The sequence below is a fragment of the Triticum urartu genome, chromosome 3A, assembly GCF_056163025.1.
Source record: "Triticum urartu cultivar PI428250 chromosome 3A, HENAU_Tu73, whole genome shotgun sequence".
In the NCBI taxonomy this organism is placed as follows: Eukaryota; Viridiplantae; Streptophyta; class Magnoliopsida; order Poales; family Poaceae; genus Triticum; species Triticum urartu.
In genome coordinates, this window is record NC_141875.1 from 496,446,657 (window position 1) to 496,467,046 (window position 20,390).

Genomic DNA, 20,390 nt, shown 5'->3' on the forward strand with positions numbered 1-20,390 from the left:
TCACATGATCTTGCGTGTGGGTAGGAAATTTTTTGAAATTACTACGAAATCCTACAGCTTTGGGTTGGCTTGGGCAACCCGTGCACCGACGAAGATATGGATTTCTTCTATGCCTCCACCACAATCATCGTTGGCAATGGTGCAAAAACACCGTTCTGGGACTCCCCATGGTTGCTTGGCCGCAAGCCCAAGGATATTGCCCCTCTTATTTTTCAAGCCTCAAAAAGGAATAGATCGACGCTTCGCCAGGCCCTGCGAGGGAACGCTTGGATGACCCACATCAAGCATGCCACTATTGTCTCTGCCGCACACATCCGTGAACTTTTCTCGCTTTGGGCACTTGTGCATGACTTCCATCTTGACGATCACGTTGAGGACGACATTGTTTGGAAACATGCTGATGATGGGCAGTACTTGGCGTCCACAGCTTATAAGGCGCAATTCCTTGGCCTGACGCACTCGCCCATTCACCACATGGTTTGGAGAGCTTGGGGCCCCCTAAGGTCAAATTCTTCGCCTGGTTGACCTTGCAAGACCGGAACTGGACCGCCGACCGGTTGGTGCGGCGTGGTTGGGATAACTGTGGGCTTTGCCCTCTTTGCAAACGTGAGCAAGAATCGGACATCCACCTCTTCATCAAGTGCCGCTTCTCCATTAGGCTCTGGCGATCGGTCATTGACAAGTTTGGTCTTGTGCACATGGACACCTCCAATTGGCACCTTGAGGATTCCCTCATGCAATGGTGGGATAAAAGGACCGACATGCGAAACCCCAATAGATGAGCGATGGCCTCCCTCACCATGCTCGTCTCTTGGACTATTTGGAACGAGAGAAATGCGCGGGTGTTTCGTAACAAGAGCGCGCCGCCGCCTATCCTGCTCCAAAATATCGTGCTTGAGGCAAAATTATGGGTTACGACAGGTGCTAAGAAACTAGGGTGTTTTGTTGTATGAGAGTAATTGCCATGCCGTGTTGCAAGGGCGCTTGTAAAAACTCTAAACTCTATTCTCCTCTTATTTAATGGATGAGGCAAATCTTTTGCCTCCGTTTCGAAAAAAAAGATATACTTTTTGTTCGCCTTTTTGCCCTAAAGCAGATTGAGTCCTCACACGAGTTGGAGTTCACAGAGGGACTTCGATCCTACAAAATACCAAAAAGACTACATCAGTGGTAGCTGCCACATGAAGAACTATGATGAAAGAAAGCAGATTTTCCAAGCCTATGTGCAGCTACCCATCTTTGCATATATGATACTCCTACCATTTGTTGGGGAACGTTGCAGAAAACAAAAAATTTCCTACGGTTTCACCAAGATCCATCTAGGAGTTCATCTAGCAACGAGTGATTGGATTGTATCTACATACCTTTGTAGATCACGCGCGGAAGCGTTCAAGGAACGGGGATGAGGAAGTCGTACTCGACGTGATCCAAATCACCGGAGATCCTAGCGCCGAACGGACGGCACCTCCGCGTTCAACACACGTACGGTCAGTGTAACGTCTCCTCCTTCTTGATCCAGCAAGGGGGAAGGAGAGGTTGAGGAAGATGGCTCCAGCAGCAGCACGATGGCGTGGTGGTGGTGGAGCTGCAGTACTCCGGCAGGGCTTCGCCAAGCTCTATGGAGGAGGAGGATGTGTTGGAGAGGGAGAGGGAGGCACCAAAGGCAAAGGTAAGAGGTCCTCCATCCCCCCCACTATATATAGGGGGGCCTAGGGGGGGGGGGGCGTCGGCCCTAGGAGATGCAATCTCCTAGGGGGGCGGCGGCCAAGGGGTGGGGGGCTTGCCCCCCAAGCAAGGGGGCGCCCCTCCTTTAGGGTTTCCCCCACCCTAGGCGCATGGGCCCTAGGGGAAGTGGCGCCCCAGCCCACTTTGGGCTGGATCCCTTCCCACTTCAGCCCATGGGGCCCTCCGGGATAGGTGGACCTCCGGGACCCTTCCGGTGGTCCCGATACAATACCGGTGACCCCGAAACTTGTCCTGACGGCCGAAATAGCACTTCCTATATATAATTTTTACCTCCGGACCATTCCGGAACTCCTCGTGACGTCCGGGATCTCATCCGGGACTCCGAACAACATTCAGGTTACTGCATATACATATCCCTACAACCCTAGCGTCACCGAACCTTAAGTGTGTAGACCCTACGGGTTCGGGAGACATGCAGACATGACCGAGATCGCTCTCCGGTCAATAACCAACAGCGGGATCTGGATACCCATGCTGGCTCCCACATGCTCCTCGATGATCTCATCGGATGAACCACGATGTCAAGGATTCAAGCAACCCCGTATACAATTCCCTTCGTCAATCGGTATGTTACTTGCCCGAGATTCGATCGTCGGTATCCCAATACCTCGTTCAATCTCGTTACCGGCAAGTCACTTTACTCGTACCGTAATGCATGATCCCGTGACCAGACACTTGGTCACTTTGAGCTCATTATGATGATGCATTACTGAGTGGGCCCAGTGATACCTCTCCGTCATACGGAGTGACAAATCCCAGTCTTGATCCGTGTCAACCCAACAGACACTTTCGGAGATACCCGTAGTATACCTTTATAGTCACCCAGTTACGTTGTGACGTTTGGTACACCCAAAGCACTCCTATGATATCCAGGAGTTACACGATCTCATGGTCTAAGGAAAAGATACTTGACATTGGAAAACTCTAGCAAACGAACTATACGATCTTGTGCTATGTTTAGGATTGGGTCTTGTCCATCACATCATTCTCCTAATGATGTGATCTCGTTATCAATGACATCCAATGTCCATAGTCAGGAAACCATGACTATCTGTTGATCAACGAGCTAGTCAACTAGAGGCTTACTAGGGACATGTTGGTGTCTATTATTCACACATGTATTACGATTTCCGGATAACACAATTATAGCATGAATAAAGACAATTATCATGAACAAGAAAATATAATAATAATGCTTTTATTATTGCTTCTAGGGCATATTTCCAACAGTCTCCCACTTGCACTAGAGTCAATAATCTAGTTACATTGTGATGAATCGAACACCCATGGAATTCTGGTGTTGATCATGTTTTGCTCTAGGGAGAGGTTTAGTCAACGGATCTGCTACATTCAGGTCCGTATGTACTTTACAAATATCTATGTCTCCATCTTGAACATTTTCACGAATGGAGTTGAAACGACGCTTGATGTGCCTGGTCTTCTTGTGAAACCTGGGCTCCTTGGCAAGAGCAATAGCTCCAGTGTTGTCACAGAAGAGCTTGATCGGCCCCGACGCATTGGGTATGACTCCTAGGTCGGTGATGAACTCCTTCACCCAAATTGCTTCATGCGCTGCCTCCGAGGCTGCCATGTACTCCGCTTCACATGTCGACGTAACCTTTTACGACGAGCTCTTCGTCACCTCCATAAACGAGAAACATTTCCTTAGTCCTTTTCAGGTACTTCAGGATATTCTTGACCGTTGTCCAGTGTTCCTTGCCGGGATTACTTTGGTACCTTCCTACCAAACTTACGGCAAGGTTTACATCAGGTCTGGTACACAGCATGGCATACATAATAGAACCTATGGCTGAGGCATAGGGGACGGCACTCATCTCTTCTATATCTTCTGCCGTGGTCGGACATTGAGCTGAGCTCAATTTTACACCTTGTAACACAGGTAAGAACCCCTTCTTAGACTGATCCATATTGAACTTCTTCAATATCTTATCAAGGTATGTGCTTTGTGAAAGACCTATGAGGCGTCTCGATCTATCTCTATAGATCTTGATGCCTAATATATAAGCAGCTTCTCCAAGGTCCTTCATTGAAAAACTCTTATTCAAGTAGGCCTTAATGCTGTCCAAGAGTTCTATATCATTTCCCATCAAAAGTATGTCATCTACATATAATATGAGAAATGCTACAGAGCTCCCACTCACTTTCTTGTAAACGCAGACTTCTCCATAAGTCTGTGTAAACCCAAATGCTTTGATCATCTCATCAAAGCGAATGTTCCAACTCCGAGATGCTTGCACCAGCCCATAAATCGAGCGTTGGAGCTTGCACACCTTGTTAGCATTCTTAGGATCGACAAAACCCTCCGGCTGCATCATATACAATTCTTCCTTAAGGAAACCATTAAGGAATGCCGTTTTGACGTCTATTTGCCATATCTCATAATCGTAGAATGCGGCAATTGCTAACATGATTCGGACGGACTTTAGCTTCGCTACTGGTGAGAAAGTCTCATCGTAGTCAACCCCTTGAACTTGTCGATAACCCTTAGCGACAAGCCGAGCTTTATAGATGGTCACATTACCATCCGCGTCTGTCTTCTTCTTAAAGATCCATTTATTTTCTATGGCTTGCCGCTCTACGGGAAAGTCAGTCAAAGTCCATACTTCATTTTCATACATGGATCCTATCTCGGATTTCATGGCTTCCAGCCATTTGTCAGAATCCGGGCCCGCCATCGCTTCTTCATAGTTCGAAGGTTCACCGTTGTCTAACAACATGATTTCCAAGACAGGGTTGCCGTACCAATCTGGTGTGGAACGTGTCCTTGTGGACCTTCGAATTTCAGTAGGAGCTTGATCAGAAGTATCTTGATCATCATCATTAACTTCCTCTCTAGTCGGTGCAGGCACCTCAGGAACATTTTCTTGAGTTGCGCCATTTTCCGGTTCAAGAGGTAATACTTCATCAAGTTCTACTTTCCTCCCACTTACTTCTTTCGAGAGAAACTCCTTCTCTAGAAAGGATCCATTCTTGGCAACAAAGATCTTGCCTTCGGATCTGAGGTAGAAGGTATACCCAATAGTTTCTTTAGCGTATCCTATGAAGACGCATTTTTCCGACTTGGGTTCGAGCTTTTCAGGTTGAAGTTTCTTGACATAAGCATCGCATCCCCAAACTTTTAGAAACGACATCTTAGGTTTCTTCCCAAACCATAATTCATACGGTGTCGTCTCAACGGATTTCGACGGAGCCCTATTTAAAGTGAATGCGGCAGTCTCTAAAGCATAGCCCCAAAATGACAGCGGTAAATCGGTAAGAGACATCATAGATCGCACCATATCTAATAGAGTGCGATTACGACGTTCGGACACACCATTACGCTGAGGTGTTCCAGGCGGCGTGAGTTGTGAAACTATTCCACATTTTCTTAAGTGTGTGCCAAACTCGTGACTCAAGTATTCTCCTCCACGATCTGATCGCAGGAACTTGATTTTCCTGTCATGTTGATTCTCAACCTCACTCTGAAATTCCTTGAACTTTTCAAAGGTCTCAGACTTGTGTTTCATTAAGTAGACATACCCATATCTACTCAAGTCATCAGTGAGAGTGAGAACATAACGATAGCCACCGCGAGCCTCAACACTCATTGGACCGCACACATCAGTATGTATGATTTCCAATAAGTTGGTTGCTCGCTCCATTGTTCCTGAGAACGGAGTCTTGGTCATTTTACCCATGAGGCATGGTTCGGACGTGTGAAATGATTCGTAATCAAGAGACTCTAAAAGTCCATCAGCATGGAGCTTCTACATGCGTTTGACACCTATGTGACCAAGGCGGAAGTGCCACAAGTATGTGGGACTATCATTATCAATCTTACATCTTTTGATACTCACACTATGAACATGTGTAGCATTACGCTCGAGATTCATTAAGAATAAACCATTCACCATCGGAGCATGACCATAAAACATATCTCTCATATAAATAGAACAACCATTATTCTCGGATTTAAATGAGTAGCCATCTCGAATTAAACGAGATCCTGATACAATGTTCATGCTCAAAGCTGGCACTAAATAACAATTATTAAGGTTTAAAACTAATCCCGAAGGTAAATGTAGAGGTAGCGTGCCGACGGCGATCACATTGACCTTGGAACCATTCCCGACGCGCATCGTCACCTCGTCCTCCGCCAGTCTCCGCTTATTCCGCAGCTCCTGTTTTGAGTTACAAATGTGAGCAACCGCACCGGTATCAAATACCCAGGAGCTACTACGAGTACTGGCAAGGTACACATCAATTACATGTATATCACATATACCTTCCGCGATGCCGGCCTTCTTGTCCGCTAAGTATTTGGGGCAGTTCCGCTTCCAGTGACCACTTCCCTTACAATAAAAGCACCCAGTCTCGGGTTTGGGTCCATTCTTTGGCTTCTTCCCAGCAGCTTGCTTGCCGGGCGCGGCAACTCCCTTGCCGTCCTTCTTGAAGGCTTTCTTACCCTTGCGGTTTTATTCACCATCAACATTTGATGTTCCTTTTTGACTTCTACCTCTGCTGATTTCAGCATTGCAAATACTTCAGGAATGGTCTTTTCCATCCCATGCATATTGAAGTTCATCACAAAGCTCTTGTAGCTCGGTGGAAGCGACTGAAGGATTCTGTCAATGACCGTGTCATCCGGGAGATTAACTCCCAGCTGAGTTAAGCGGTTATGCAACCCAGACATAGTGAGTATGTGCTCACTGACAGAACTGTTTTCCTCCATCTTACAGCTGAAGAACTTGTCGGAGACTTGATATCTCTCGACCCGGGCATGAGCTTGGAAAACCATTTTCAGCTCTTCGAACATCTCATATGCTCCGTGTCTCTCAAAACGCTTTTGGAGCCCCGGCTCTAAGCTGTAAAGCATGCCGCACTGAACGAGGGAGTAGTCATCGGTACGTGCCTGCCAAGCGTTCATAACGTCTTGTTCTGCAGGGAGAACAGGTGCGTCACCTAGCGGTGCTTGTAGGACATAATCTTTCTTGGCAGCTATGAGGATGACCCTCAGGTTCCGGACCCAGTCCGTGTAGTTGCTGCCATCGTCTTTCAGCTTGGTTTTCTCTAGGAACGCGTTGAAGTTGAGGACTACGTTGGCCATTTGATCTACAAGACATATTGTAAAAATTTTAGACTAAGTTCATGATAATTAAGTTCATCTAATCAAATTATTCAATGAACTCCCACTTAGATAGACATCCCTCCAGTAATCTAAGTATAACATGATCCGAGTTAACTAGGCCGTGTCCGATCATCACGTGAGACGGACTAGTCAACATCGGTGAACATCTTCATGTTGATCGTATCTTCTATACGACTCATGCTCGACCTTTCGGTCTTCTGTGTTCCGAGGCCATGTCTGCACATGCTAGGCTCGTCAAGTCAACCTAAGTGTTTGCATGTGTAAATCTGTCTTACACCCGTTGTATGTGAACGTTGGAATCTAACACACCCGATCATCACGTGGTGCTTCGAAACAACGAACTGTCGCAATGGTGCACAATTAGGGGGGAACACTTTCTTGAAATTATTATGAGGGATCATCTTATTTACTACCGTCGTTCTAAGTAAACAAGATGCAGAAACATGATAAACATCACATGCAATCAAATAATAATAGTGACATGATATGGCCAATATCACATAGCTCCTTTGATCTCCATCTTGGGGCTCCATGATCATCTTGTCACCGGCATGACACCATGATCTCCATTATCATGATCTCCATCATCGTGTCTCCATGAAGTTGCTCGCCAACTATTACTTCTACTACTACGGCTAACGCGTTTAGCAATAAAGTAAAGTAATTTACATGGCGTTTCTCAATGACACGCAGGTCATACAAAAAATAAAGACAACTCCTATGGCTCCTGCCGGTTGTCATACTCATCGACATGCAAGTCGTGATTTCTATTACAATAGCATGAACATCTCATACATCACATATATATCATTCATCATTCATCACAACTTTGGCCATATCACATCACAGAACACTTGCTGCAAAAGCAAGTTAGACGTCCTCTAATTGTTGTTGCAAGTTTTTACGTGGCTGCAATAGGGTTCTAGCAAGAACGTTTTCTTACCTACGTGAAAGCCACAACGTGATTTGTCAACTTCTATTTACCCTTCATAAGGACCCTTTTCATCGAATCCGCTCCAACTAAAGTGGGAGAGACAGACACCCGCCAGCCACCTTATGCAACTTGTGCATGTTAGTCGGTGGAACCGGTCTCATGTAAGCGTACGTGTAAGGTTGGTCCGGGCCGCTTCATCCCACAATACCGTTGAAGCAAGATAAGACTAGTAGCGGCAAGAAAGTTGACAACATCAACGCCCACAACAAATTGTGTTCTACTCGTGCAAAGAGAACTACGCATAGACCTAGCTCATGATGCCACTGTTGGGGAACGCTGCAGAAAACAAAAATTTTCCTACGGTTTCATCAAGATCCATCTAGGAGTTCATCTAGCAACGAGTGATTGGATTGTATCTACATACCTTTGTAGATCACGCGCGGAAGCATTCAAAGAACGGGGATGAGGAAGTCGTACTCGACGTGATCCAAATCACCGAAGATCCTAGCGCCGAACGGACGGCACCTCCGCATTCAACACACGTACGGTCAGCGTAACGTCTCCTCCTTCTTGATCCAGCAAGGGGGAAGGAGAGGTTGAGGAAGATGGCTCCAGCAGCAGCACGACGACGTGGTGGTGGTGGAGCTGCAGTACTCCGGCAGGGCTTCGCCAAGCTCTATGGAGGAGGATGTGTTGGAGAGGGAGAGGGAGGCACCAAAGGCAAAGGTAAGAGGTCCTCCATCCCCCCCACTATATATAGGGGGGCCTAAGGGGGGGCGCCGGCCCTAGGAGATGCAATCTCCTAGGGGGGCGGCGGCCAAGGGGTGGGGGGCTTGCCCCCCAAGCAAGGGGCGCCCCCCCTTTAGGGTTTCCCCCACCCTAGGCGCATGGGCCCTAGGGGAAGTGGCGCCCCAGCCCACTTTGGGCTGGATCCCTTCCCACTTCAGCCCATGGGGCCCTCCGGGATAGGTGGCCCCACCCGGTGGACCCCGGGACCCTTCGGGTGGTCCCGGTACAATACCGGTGACCCCGAAACTTGTCCTGACGGCCGAAATAGCACTTTCTATATATAATTCTTTACCTCCGGACCATTCCGGAACTCCTCGTGACGTCCGGGATCTCATCCGGGACTCCGAACAACATTCGAGTTACTGCATATACATATCCCTACAACCCTAGCGTCACCGAACCTTAAGTGTGTAGACCCTACGGGTTCGGGAGACATGCAGACATGACCGAGATCGCTCTCCGATCAATAACCAACAGCGGGATCTGGATACCCATGCTGGCTCCCACATGCTCCTCGATGATCTCATCGGATGAACCACGATGTCAAGGATTCAAGCAACCCCGTATACAATTCCCTTCGTCAATCGGTATGTTACTTGCCCGAGATTCGAGAATACCTCGTTCAATCTCGTTACCGGCAAGTCAATTTACTCGTACCGTACTGCATGATCCCGTGACCAGACACTTGGTCACTTTGAGCTCATTATGATGATGCATTACTGAGTGGGCCCAGTGATACCTCTCCGTCATACGGAGTGACAAATCCCAGTCTTGATCCGTGTCAACCCAACAGACACTTTCGGAGATACCCGTAGTATACCTTTATAGTCACCCAGTTACGCTGTGACGTTTGGTACACCCAAAGCACTCCTACGGTATCCGGGAGTTACACGATCTCATGGTCTAAGGAAAAGATACTTGATATTGGAAAACTGTAGCAAACGAACTATACGATCTTGTGCTATGTTTAGGATTGGGTCTTGTCCATCACATCATTCTCCTAATGATGTGATCTCGTTATCAATGACATCCAATGTCCATAGTCAGGAAACCATGACTATCTGTTGATCAACGAGCTAGTCAACTAGAGGCTTACTAGGGACATGTTGGTGTCTATTATTCACACATGTATTACGATTTCCGGATAACACAATTATAGCATGAATAAAGACAATTATCATGAACAAGGAAATATAATAATAATGCTTTTATTATTGCCTCTAGGGCATATTTCCAACACCATTTACTTCATAAATACTGAAAACATATGGACTTGCAACTATAAGCGAATTGCGTACCTTCTAAATTTCATTCTCAATTTGATCTGGACTTTAAAGATAAGCTGTCACATATACTTTACATGTACTGTCCACTTGTCCTTTTCTCTTCTAAACATTATGAATCAGTTTCATCGTAAATATTCGCAGGCAGCTGCAGCCCTTGTGCTTGTGTAAGCAACTGAGCACTTCGCAAACTCTGAAAGCAAAGTGCACAGTAAAGAGTAGAAGAGTGAAATCCAAAATAGGGTAAGCACACATATCATAAATAAATTGTTTTTTCCATCATAGTATGATCTTTTATACTGCCTCAGTGATGACTTAGCAATACAATTACACCCTAACAATATACTCACGAGTTTCTTTAGAAATGTTGAACCCAGCTAATTTAAGCAAAATGAAGTAATTACTTGATGAATCTTAGAATTATACTGTACTAAGCAGAGCGAAATTTTCAGCTTTACTATTTGAATCGTGAACAAGAGAATTTTCTTCAAATAGTAGGTATCAAAATGCATACCACGAGTCAGGTATTCTTCAGAGAACAATTGATCAGTCACGGGCCTACAAATATTGAATCAACTGAACGACATATTTGCCTTTCTTCGTAGTCACGATTTCCCCAATCTACAGGAAATAATGACTTGAAGTAACTCAAGCATATAACAGAGATTTGAAAATGTATTAGACATCTCTAGTAGCATGCATACATCTTCCATAGCATGCTATAAGGGGTATTTCTGCATATCATATAATGCAAAGATCTAGGAGTAATTGTCAGCATATATCAACAAATATATTATGGATATAAGTGGACAGCCAAGGTTGTAATTTTTCCATTTAACATTTTGGAGTATGGTTCACAGAATAAAGAAGGAAAGGATTAAAACAACAACAAACACTAAACATATAGAATGGGCGGTCCAACTTAACTGCATACAGAATACAATGCAAGGCCCAACATATTCTCAAAAACCTGCACTGGTGGAATGCCTCTCAACCACCAGAAAAATTGTTCCATCAGAGTAAACTAGGTGCAACAGTAACATCATAATTTTATCCTAATTTGCTCGAGAGAATTCAAGACTCATCAAGCATTTATTCAAAAAGACAATAACTGGTGATTGATTTTACCTTTAATCTCCCCATCCCACTGACAGAAACAACATCCCCAGCCTTGAGGGTAGCTCCACTTTTCGAAACCAGTGACCAATTCACACGAACATCTCCAGAACTTACCAAACAGAAAAAGAAACTTACAATGAATTGCATTGTGCACGGTAATTAGAAAAACCAACAGGCTAACAGCACTGTCCAAAATAACATAAGAATGTCCAACTATTCATGTTAAGGTAAAGAAAAGCCTTACTGAACATAAAGTAACAAATTATCAGCTCAAAGTTCATACCTGATCATGCTACCAAGCTTTGTGCGTGATATTTTAAATCCTGCACTGGCCACAGCATCAACCCGAAGTGATGATTCTACAGTTTTAAAAGATTTGGTCCTGCAGGGCAGCGCTGAGCAGCTTATTCCAGGGTATTACATCATAAGTTGTTGTGATCTTAAGAATGCAGTATATACACTAAGATCCATGATGACATGTGAAACAAACCTTGGTGGCTCATACTCTATAGCAAGCAAGGGAATCTGGGTGCATGAAACACCAACTTTCCCCACCTGTTCAATAAAATATCATTCACAGTAAACCATAATTAGAAGAATCTGCACTTCCAACAAGGAAAATAATACTCAAAAAAATCATAAACAACAGTCAAAGTTCATGGGGAGATTCTTCGCGGACAGATTTGGGTCAAAACTCACAAATATAAAAGGCTAACATAAAAAGAACAAAGATTTTCAGCGATCTAAGCGGACATAAAAATTAAGATCGCAATGTGCTCTAATTTCTTAAAATGTCGAGTAAAAATAAATACATCAGCATGTAATATCTCAGATCTGCTCCATTATATAAACATAGGCACACAAGTGGGAGTATGCACATCCAGCTTGCGCAAACGAAAAATTGGCAACATAATTTGTGAGATACCTACCTTTTCTAGTGTGGAAGTCAGATAGTCAACAAGCTCTGGATCAACAAGGACCTGAGCACCTCTTTCCCCCTAACAGAAAAGCAAAGAGACAGCTCAAATGGTGATAAGATGGAAAAAGAAAAACTGGACACCGCATCAGGGAAATGAGTATTTGTGGAAAGTGTGGACCTGTAAAAGTATATCTCCAACTTTCTCCCTTGTAATTCCTGCCCCAAGAATAGCACCGAGAAAATCACCATGAGAACAGGGTTCTAATCGGAAATTCCCGGAGATGCTGGGAAAGGTTTAAAATTCAGTTTACATAACAGATAGTGGTGGCTACAACATATAAATTCTTGAAAACCTCAAAGCAGCAACTACATCTGGGTCACTTCTCATAGAGTCTGGATGCCCAACTGAAATTCGGCACCGCTCAGCCTAGATGGATATGAAGATGAGAAAAACAAGGTATATAGGTTAATATAAGCTATTATTCACGTAAAAATGGTAGCTATCAACAACTCCTTTGATTGTATTGAATTCCACCTGTGGATAGCCCCCCTGAGCTACTGCTTTGATATCAGCTAACTTTTCAATTGCTAGCATAGCCTCCGCTATGATAGGTGGCGTAAGAAAACTGGTGTGGAAGACATCTCTTCGTTGGGAAGCCCTTTGTGCCTGCATACGCTTGATGTCAGTACAAATTCATGAACTTAAGAACTAATGATCATGTAACTGTAACCCCAGTAATTTTCTCAATATAAAACAGGGTGATATGCCTTCTCTTGGAAATGGACTAACTACGGTACTGGAACAAATTTACTGAAAAGCCATGTGGTAACCTCATGGTACATTGTTAATATGCAAAAAGGCAGTTATGTTATGTTATGTTCTACTAAGCATCATGTGACACTATAGGATATCAGGATCAACTTTGTATTTCCTCCCTACAGCTTATCCGTACATCTATTCACCAATTCTAGAACTCCTGCCACTTGGTATACCTGGGAAGAAGCAATTTTATTCTCTTCCTACAAAGGCACCAGTCAATATGATTGAAAGGTTATGTTTTCACACACCAAATGGACAATTAATTGACTTTTTCTTCATGCTTCAATAGCGAAACAGCTAACAGGAAGCACATCTCATTTCCCCTAATTTTCATGTACTAAAAATACTCTCTTAGAGAGGAAGCATCAGCCTATTAGAACACAACCTGAAGCTCATGAATAGTGGGAAGAAGTCTAAAATTCCATCGAGGCACAGTTCGTCGACAGGCCAAGTATCCGCACTATCATCAACCATCTAATCTCAGTAAACGGGGCAGTCAATAGAACTGTTTCACGTCGAACTAGACTCTGACGGAGGTTCAATGGAAAATACAAATGTGCTAGAATGAAGAAAAAGAGATAACCATATCCAGAATGTCCATGACTTCCTCGATTACATGCCTGTGCACGCCCCACTTATCTCCGACTGCGGCCGCCGAGACGGCGAGGGCCAGGTCACACCGCCCTGCGCACGGCGGCCAAGCCTTAGACAGACAGCTCAATCAGAGCATCAGACCGACCGGGCAATGGGTTAGGGCTTACCTCGCGCGAAGAAGCGGAGTGGCGTGGCGATAGCGCGGCGCGGGCAAGGGCAGTGGAGGAGTCGCCGGAGAGGGCTTGCCAAGGCGACCGCGGCGGCCATCCTTTCTGCAAGCCGACCAGGCCGCCTGTGCTCTGAGCCTCTGTGATGTGATGTGAGCGTGCCGTGCTTGGTGGCGGTTGCCTAACCGGGTGCGGGATTGTGTTGTGCCGTCTGTGGCCTTTTGTGGGTTCTGTGGAGTGTACTGGTGTTGCAGTATCCCCGCCGCCGCCGCCGCCGCGATGAGCACGCTCCTCCGGCGCATCCTCTGCAGCACGCCCGCCGGCGCCTCCCTCTCCCACCGCCTCCCCTTCGCCACCTCGTCCCGCCGCACCCCGCACCGCTTCCGCCGCAGCCACCGCGCGCCCAGCCAGTCGCCGTCGCCCGACGCCGTCTCCGCCGCCGTCGCCTCCCTCCCCTCCCGCCTCACCCCGGCCGTCCTCGCATCCTCCCTCGCCTCCACCTCCGACCTCCGCCTCCTCTTCCCGCTGCTCACCCACTCCCTCGGCCGGCCCACCTTCCGGCCCGACCCGGGGCCCTTCCTCGTCGCCGTCAAGCGCCTGGGCGCCGCCCAGCTCTACCACGAGTTCGACCGCACCTGCGCCCTCTTCTTCTCCCTCCTCCCGTCCCTGCCGTCCCCGGGGCCCCTCCTCAGGGCCGCCCTCTACTTCTACTGCGAGTTCCGCAAGCTCGGCAAGGCGTTCCACGTCTACACCCTCATGCGCGCCTCCGCCGACCCGGCCGCGCGCCCCGCCGCCGACACCTACCACGCGCTCTTCACGGCGCTGCTGTCGCGCGGGGGCAACGACTCCATGGTGCACTACATGTACATGGACACCGTCTCGGCGCTGTTCCGGCAGATGCTGGAGGAGGGCGTCCCGCCGGACACCCGGGCGCTCAACGTGCTCGTCAGGGGCTACGCGCAGTCGCTGCACCTCAACGACGCGCTGCGCGTGTTCCACCAGATGGCGCCCGTCTACGGCTGCCAGCCGGACGGCCTCACGTACAGCTACCTGGTGCGCGGGCTGAGCGCGCAGGGCCGCACCAAGAACGCCCGGGAGCTGTTCGACGAAATGCGGGGCAAAGGGATGATGCCGACGGAGCCGTCCTGCAACGCGTTCGTCAGCGCGCTCGCCGTGGCCGGGGAGGCCGCGGAGGCCGAGCGGGTGATGTGGGATATGGCCAGGGCGGGGGCGGTGGTGGATCATATCACGAGGAGGGCGGTGGTGGAGGAGCTGGGGAGGGCCGGGAAGAGGGACGACGCTGAAAGAGTGGTCAGGGAGATGGAGGAGATGGGCATGCTCAGAGTCGCCGAGCGGCGAGAGCTCCTCGCTTCCATCCAAGACGACGAGGACGGCGACGATGGCATGGATGCTGCTGTTGAGAGCACGAGAGGTGGTGATCGGCGACGACGACAAAGTTAGCAGAGAATTCAGCAGCTGCGTTGGATGTTTTATCTGCATTGGATTTTTTTTTACTATGATTCTCGAGTATCCGTTCACAAATGTAAGATGTTTTAGGTATGTCAATATAGTCTATATTTGAATTGAAATGAATGAACAAGCACACTAAAACTAGAACGTGTCTATATACATTTGATTTAGAAAAAAAAAGGTTACTGTAGGACATCTTATATTTGTGTGGAGGGAGGAACAGAGTCATGTGTGCAATGTGCCCACAACGATACATGCGAGTTGAAAACGGATCGTGTAATTGAATGTTAGTAAGTTTGAAGAGTTAAAATATCTTGAATTATCACCTGCAACTACGCGCGAACAACACGTCTTTTAAACACGGGGTGGAATGAAAGAGACGAGGAATATACCAGGGAACTGGCTAAATTCTTCTTCTCGTATTGTTGTGCGTAATATGAGCACCAACCTGTTGGGTAGAGCTATGCCGACACAACTCTACGCACGCCTTTGACGCCATGGCTGTGGCTGCCGCTTCACCTGCCGTGCCAATCGACTCAACAAGACTCGCACGCAAATAGTATCAGCTTACCCTTTCATCTTCTGATGAGGTTTTAGTGCAATCCACTGAAATGCAGATAACTCAACAAGAACCTCTTTTCTTTTATTCAGACGAAGACTTCTTCGCTCTTGCTTCGAATAAGTTGCTCTTACAAAGTTGCTTTTAGGAATCCCACACGGGGTAAGTTTACAACCAAAACCATGTTTGTCAGGCTCATTCTACTTTAAAGGGGGAGATGGAACGGCTCCACTTATTGTTTCTCCCCCAAATGGATCGTCTGTAATTTGCTTATTCTTCAGGCTGATCGGACGGAAGCCATTCCAGAGTGTTGCCGGTGGACATAGGCACAATCACCCCTGAACCGTACGCATAAGTTGCAGGCACTTTCCAGGGGCTCCTTCTCAGAACAATCTTTGATGTGTTCCTTGGGAGTCCATAAAAATCTGGCCCATTGAAGCTTGTAAACGCCTCTAGCTTATCAAGAGCACCGACCTGAAACAGGACAAAATATGTCCAAAAAACAGATTAGTAAGAAATCCTAACATTTTCATGTCGGATAGAGTAGTTCTTTGCCTATAAGATTGTGATAGACTTTTTGTAGCTGAGACAATTATAACAGTAGTTTCTAGTAAGATGATAACGATCCAGACCAAAGAAAATACTGAACTCCAATGAGAGAGAGTTTTATTTGCTGGATTTTACTATTGGGTGGGTAAAATCTTTGGTCGGACATATCCTGAAACTTTAGGCCAAATCCATTTTTGGATCACTTTTTTCGGGGTTAATCTGACCTTCTTTCCCATGCATTTCTTAGGGCTTTCGGGTATGCCACGTCGCATTCCAGATTATCCAGTGGTATTGGTGCCCACTCTGGCATTACTGCTACTTATCACCGCATCAAGGCACTATTTGCTTGGACAGGAATCTTTCAATCAGTGGAATCTTTTGTCAACAAGTGTCAAATCTGTCAGCAAGCTAAGGTAGAACATTAAAAACTCCCTGGCCTCTTCGATCCTCTACCCATTCCTGATGAAGCATGGTCCATTATCAGCATTGACTTCATCACTGGATTACCAAAGTCCCATTACTATGATTCAATTCAGGTGGTGCACGAGACAAGCCGCACTCGCCGTCTTCAGCGCCTACTCATTTATTGATAACAGAGGGGACCCCAGGCACATTGAATGGAATTTCATTGATGGAAGCTCAGGATTTGCTTCCAAATCTGCCACTTTAGGAGTTTTCTTTTCCGTAAGCCAATATCGGCCTAGAAGATCGCACAATCAGTGGGGTAACAAAGATCGAACCCTGGGCTGCCGTTCCAGTACAAGTTTTTACCGTTAGAATAGGAAAAGCCGGGTCAAGAGGGAAAAGGAACCGTGGCACTTCACGTAAAGAGAAGCTTTGTCTGAGCTGAGAAACGCTCTGGCTAAACACCTTCCTCCGAGCAAACGCAGACCTATTCATTCGCGTGGCTTAAGAAACAGGAAAAGCACGACCAATTGGGGTGGGGTAGGCACGGCAGCTTCTCTAAAGCACGGCAGCCCTCACCTCAATCTCAAAAATGGAATTGAAAAGCTCCAATTTAAATAATGGTACCGGGGAAATACCCAGGGAAGAATCATTCTTTGAATCATCCAGATCTATCAGCGAATTCAATAAAAAACGACAAAGTTCCTTTGTTTCGGGCAAGCCCAATTACAAACAAAAGAGAAGGTCGGTCCCGTACTCAAACCAAATCAGAAGGGCGGTACTCACTCGGATGGAAGAATCCCAGGTCGGTCCCATACCCGAACAAAGGCTAGACCGAGAGAGAGAGAGAGACAGAAATATATTACCTCTTCAAATACCTTCGCATAAAGAGAAAGAGCAACAGGAGCGCTATATATTCCTGCACATCCACAGGAACACTCCTTCATCCGTTTATCATGGGGAGCACTGTCAGTGCCAAGAAAGTATTGTCTGCTCCCACTTGTTACAGCAGAAACAATAGCTTGCCCTGGGGTAGAAGATTCAGAGACAATTAAACACATTGGATGTTGTAGAAAGAAGAAAAGGGAAATTGATCATATTTTCTACCAAGCACATCACTAGTGTTATCCTACAAATAAAGGTGCACTTTTGATAATAAAAGAATGCAATGAAGTCCAAAGCCATGTTCATATATTCGAAATTGTAATGCTGGCAAAGAATATAAGCATCAAAGGAATATGACAACGTAATGCGAGAATAGCAATGTTGTAGATCTAGTCTTTTACTGCTGAAGGAATATCCAAGCCAATGTTTTCTACCATAAATATTTCAGTGAGAACAATAACTAATGGTAGGGCAGACTGGAAACTTATGTGGGTTAGGGACACGAGAGTGACCGGAACATACTGTGAGTTTCTCTCTTCAGCACTGGCAAGCAATAATTGTGAGGCTGTAAACCACCCTGAAACAACGCATTCCTGTTTAGAAGGAGATGCTGTGGAGTCACTGTTGCAGCAACATGACCTGAAAACACACAAAGAAATGTAAGAACCACATATAGGGAAAAACAGAAGTATTAATGATCATTGTAAGAGCGCATACCTTCTTTGCATGATTCTACGAAGTTCACTGCATCCATCGTAGTGATATGTTCCATAACGATTTTCAGCTGTGGAAGTTTTTCTACAAGTGGTGCTAATATTTTCTCAATGAAGACCTTCTCACGGTCAAAGGTATCGACATGAGGATCTGTGACTTCTCCATGAACCTGAAGGAAATGAAAAATAGCCATAAAGGTGACTATGTTGGCATTGACCGTACAGGTATCAATATTACTAACTCTGACGAACATCTTTTTGATAATTTTGGTACTGTCAAGGCAACAAATGGCAAGCCCATTTAATATCTGAAGTAAAGCTAGAGACCAACTTGGCAGATGAACCAAAACTTTGGGGTTCTGTGTAGGGAGAAGAACAATAACTACTTACAAGTAAAGGCATTTCCTGCTTAACCATCTCTTCAAGGACAGGCAAGCATTTCCCCAAAATATCAGTTACGCCATCTTGGGAGTTAGTAGTTGCTCCAGCAGGATACAACTTGACAGCAAAAACCACACCACTCTTTCCTACAAACCAACAAAACAAACATGGCATGCAAAATAAACATTATGATCCATCACTTCATAATTTATGAGTCATGACTGAAGGAGGAGCAGAAAATTTACAAGATGAATCAGAATCGTTAAGGGAATAACCATAATCACGTTAATAAATCTTATTCTAGCTTCTAACATGAACTAACAATGTGGTAACAAACTCATCGTGTGTATGCACATCAAAACTAACAAACAATAGGGCTGACTATAAATTTGGTTTTTTGCTAGTTGGGAGACAGATATAGATATTTGATAACCAGGAGACGCAATCATGAAGTACACACAGCAAAAAAAAAAAAACAGCTAAAGAACCAATTTCGGTAGGGAGAATCCGTACTTGCAATCCTAATTTCTTCCGGGCTAGTGCTGTCCGTGAGGTAGAGCGTCATGAGCGGCACGAAGCTGCTGCCGGGAGGCAGCGCCTTCATGATCTCATCTCTGTACGCGATCGCACGTGCCGTTGTTGTAACCGGGGGCTTCAGGTTGGGCATGACGATGGCTCTCTGAAAGTGCCTCGCGCTGCCACAGAGCACACAACAAAACACAGAGGCGCTGCCTGTTAAGCTCTTTGAGGCATTGCACCGAACAGTAAGAGTGCACTAGCAGAAGGAGCAAACCTGTGGGGGAGCACAGCGGCCATCACGTCGCCGTCGCGGAGGTGGAGGTGCCAGTCGTCGGGGCGCGTGATGGTGAGCTCCTGCGTCGCCGAGGAGGCCATGGCGCTCGCCCTCGTGTTCGGGCGGTGGCGAGGAGGGTGGACTCGGACCCGGTGCTGGGGCGACGGCCGCGGGAAGGAGACCAGAGGCTTCAGATGCGGGTTCGCGGAGACGGCGGCGGTGGTGATCGCGAACTGCATTGACTTGGCGGCTTTATTCGGATTCGGTTTGGCCCTCCTCCGGTGGCGAGTCCGGCGTGGAGCAGCAAGAGGCGTGGGCGTTTGGTGGGTAGAAACCGAAGATTCGGTTGGTGTAGTTCGGTGTTTGGCTCGGTTAAGTAATTTCGAACCCAAAATGACGAACGAAATTAGAAAAAAAAACCCGACAATTTGGCTCGGTTTTTGGATTCTGCCGGAGTACCCGGGAGCTCCTCCGCCGTGTGCAGGCGTGCAGCGACGTAGGGACCGAGGCAGCGCGCTACGGGAGTACGGGTCTACGGTGGTCGGAGGCTGGAGAGAAGCAGAGAAGGTGACGCGACGGTAAGTGGCGGCGCGCGGCGAAGGCGGGGGAGGAGCCAGCAAGGAGGCGGCGCGACGGGAGTGGCGAGCGTGCGTGCTGGCCGTGCGCCTGGCTGGTGCGGTGGGTTGTGCGCCAAGGCGATGGCCAAGGCACACGGGTCGCGGGTATGGGACGGCTAGAGCAATACCATACACATACCATGCAGTCAATGGGTATAAAATTTTACCCATACCCGTATCCACGGGTATGAAACTTTATCCGTACTCATATCCGGCGGGTATCCATACCCATTGGGTACCAATAAGTAGATCAAATAATACACAAGTTATTTACAATTTCACATTCATCGATATCACATTTGACCAAAAAATATTTATCTCAACTCAGTAACAGATAGATGAGTACATAACAATTATCTCAATTCAAATTAACAATTGATGACAACTTTAAGATAGGTTCACAATCTCATAACACATTTCACAGGTAGGGTAAACGTGTCAGTATAAAGGGACAGGGTATGGATATATCTATGGGCACAAAGCTATACCCGTACCCTA

General features: G+C 46.6%; 3 protein-coding genes across 6 annotated transcripts; 1 reads left to right on the forward strand and 2 right to left on the reverse strand.

The window, feature by feature from the left end:
• Positions 1–9,810: 9,810 nt before the first annotated feature.
• LOC125544612 (RNA-binding S4 domain-containing protein) lies at positions 9,811–13,730 on the reverse strand. Of its 4 annotated transcripts, none has more exons than XM_048708355.1 (12): positions 13,521–13,730; positions 13,343–13,443; positions 12,475–12,606; positions 12,293–12,366; positions 12,118–12,223; positions 11,950–12,018; positions 11,511–11,575; positions 11,304–11,402; positions 11,030–11,129; positions 10,829–10,871; positions 10,416–10,522; positions 9,811–10,094 (listed from the first exon to the last, which is right to left on the reverse strand). In XM_048708355.1, the coding sequence occupies exons 1-11, from the start codon at positions 13,618–13,620 to the stop codon at positions 10,452–10,454; spliced, it is 960 nt and encodes a 319-aa protein (XP_048564312.1). In that variant the 5' UTR covers positions 13,621–13,730; the 3' UTR covers positions 9,811–10,094; positions 10,416–10,451. The 4 variants fall into 4 exon arrangements, with proteins under 4 accessions (XP_048564312.1, XP_087403580.1, XP_087403579.1 ...); XM_087547454.1 differs by having other exon boundaries at positions 10,829–10,876; XM_087547453.1 differs by having other exon boundaries at positions 10,829–10,888.
• A 69-nt stretch (positions 13,731–13,799) lies between these two features.
• Positions 13,800–15,315, forward strand: LOC125544611 (pentatricopeptide repeat-containing protein At2g27800, mitochondrial-like). Its single transcript, XM_048708354.2, has one exon. The coding sequence runs from the start codon at positions 13,800–13,802 to the stop codon at positions 14,979–14,981; it is 1,182 nt and encodes a 393-aa protein (XP_048564311.1). The 3' UTR covers positions 14,982–15,315.
• Positions 15,316–15,612: 297 nt separating this feature from the next.
• PYR4 (pyrimidin 4) lies at positions 15,613–19,655 on the reverse strand. The gene is made up of 7 exons (XM_048708353.2): positions 19,276–19,655; positions 18,996–19,177; positions 18,492–18,628; positions 18,106–18,271; positions 17,911–18,027; positions 17,370–17,530; positions 15,613–16,023 (listed from the first exon to the last, which is right to left on the reverse strand). Exons 1-7 carry the CDS (start codon positions 19,512–19,514, stop codon positions 15,820–15,822), a joined length of 1,206 nt encoding a protein of 401 aa, XP_048564310.2. The 5' UTR covers positions 19,515–19,655; the 3' UTR covers positions 15,613–15,819.
• Positions 19,656–20,390: the final 735 nt, after the last annotated feature.

Bases quoted from the DNA above. Each gene is read 5' to 3' on its own strand.
- PYR4 (XM_048708353.2), bottom strand. From the start codon at position 19,514: ATGCAGTTCGCGATCACCACCGCCGCCGTCTCCGCGAACCCGCATCTG. The intron at 18,028-18,105 runs GTATGCGCTCTT...GTGTGTTTTCAG, and splicing joins CGTAGAATCATGCAAAGAAG to GTCATGTTGCTGCAACAGTG. The intron at 16,024-17,369 runs GTAATATATTTC...GTCCTGTTTCAG, and splicing joins ATGCGAAGGTATTTGAAGAG to GTCGGTGCTCTTGATAAGCT.
- LOC125544611 (XM_048708354.2), top strand. From the start codon at position 13,800: ATGAGCACGCTCCTCCGGCGCATCCTCTGCAGCACGCCCGCCGGCGCC.
- LOC125544612 (XM_087547453.1), bottom strand. From the start codon at position 13,620: ATGGCCGCCGCGGTCGCCTTGGCAAGCCCTCTCCGGCGACTCCTCCAC. The intron at 11,130-11,303 runs GTATGAACTTTG...CTGTTTGGTAAG, and splicing joins AAGCTTGGTAGCATGATCAG to TTCTGGAGATGTTCGTGTGA. The intron at 10,523-10,828 runs GTTAAGTTGGAC...TATTTCCTGTAG, and splicing joins TGCATTGTATTCTGTATGCA to ATTGGGGAAATCGTGACTAC.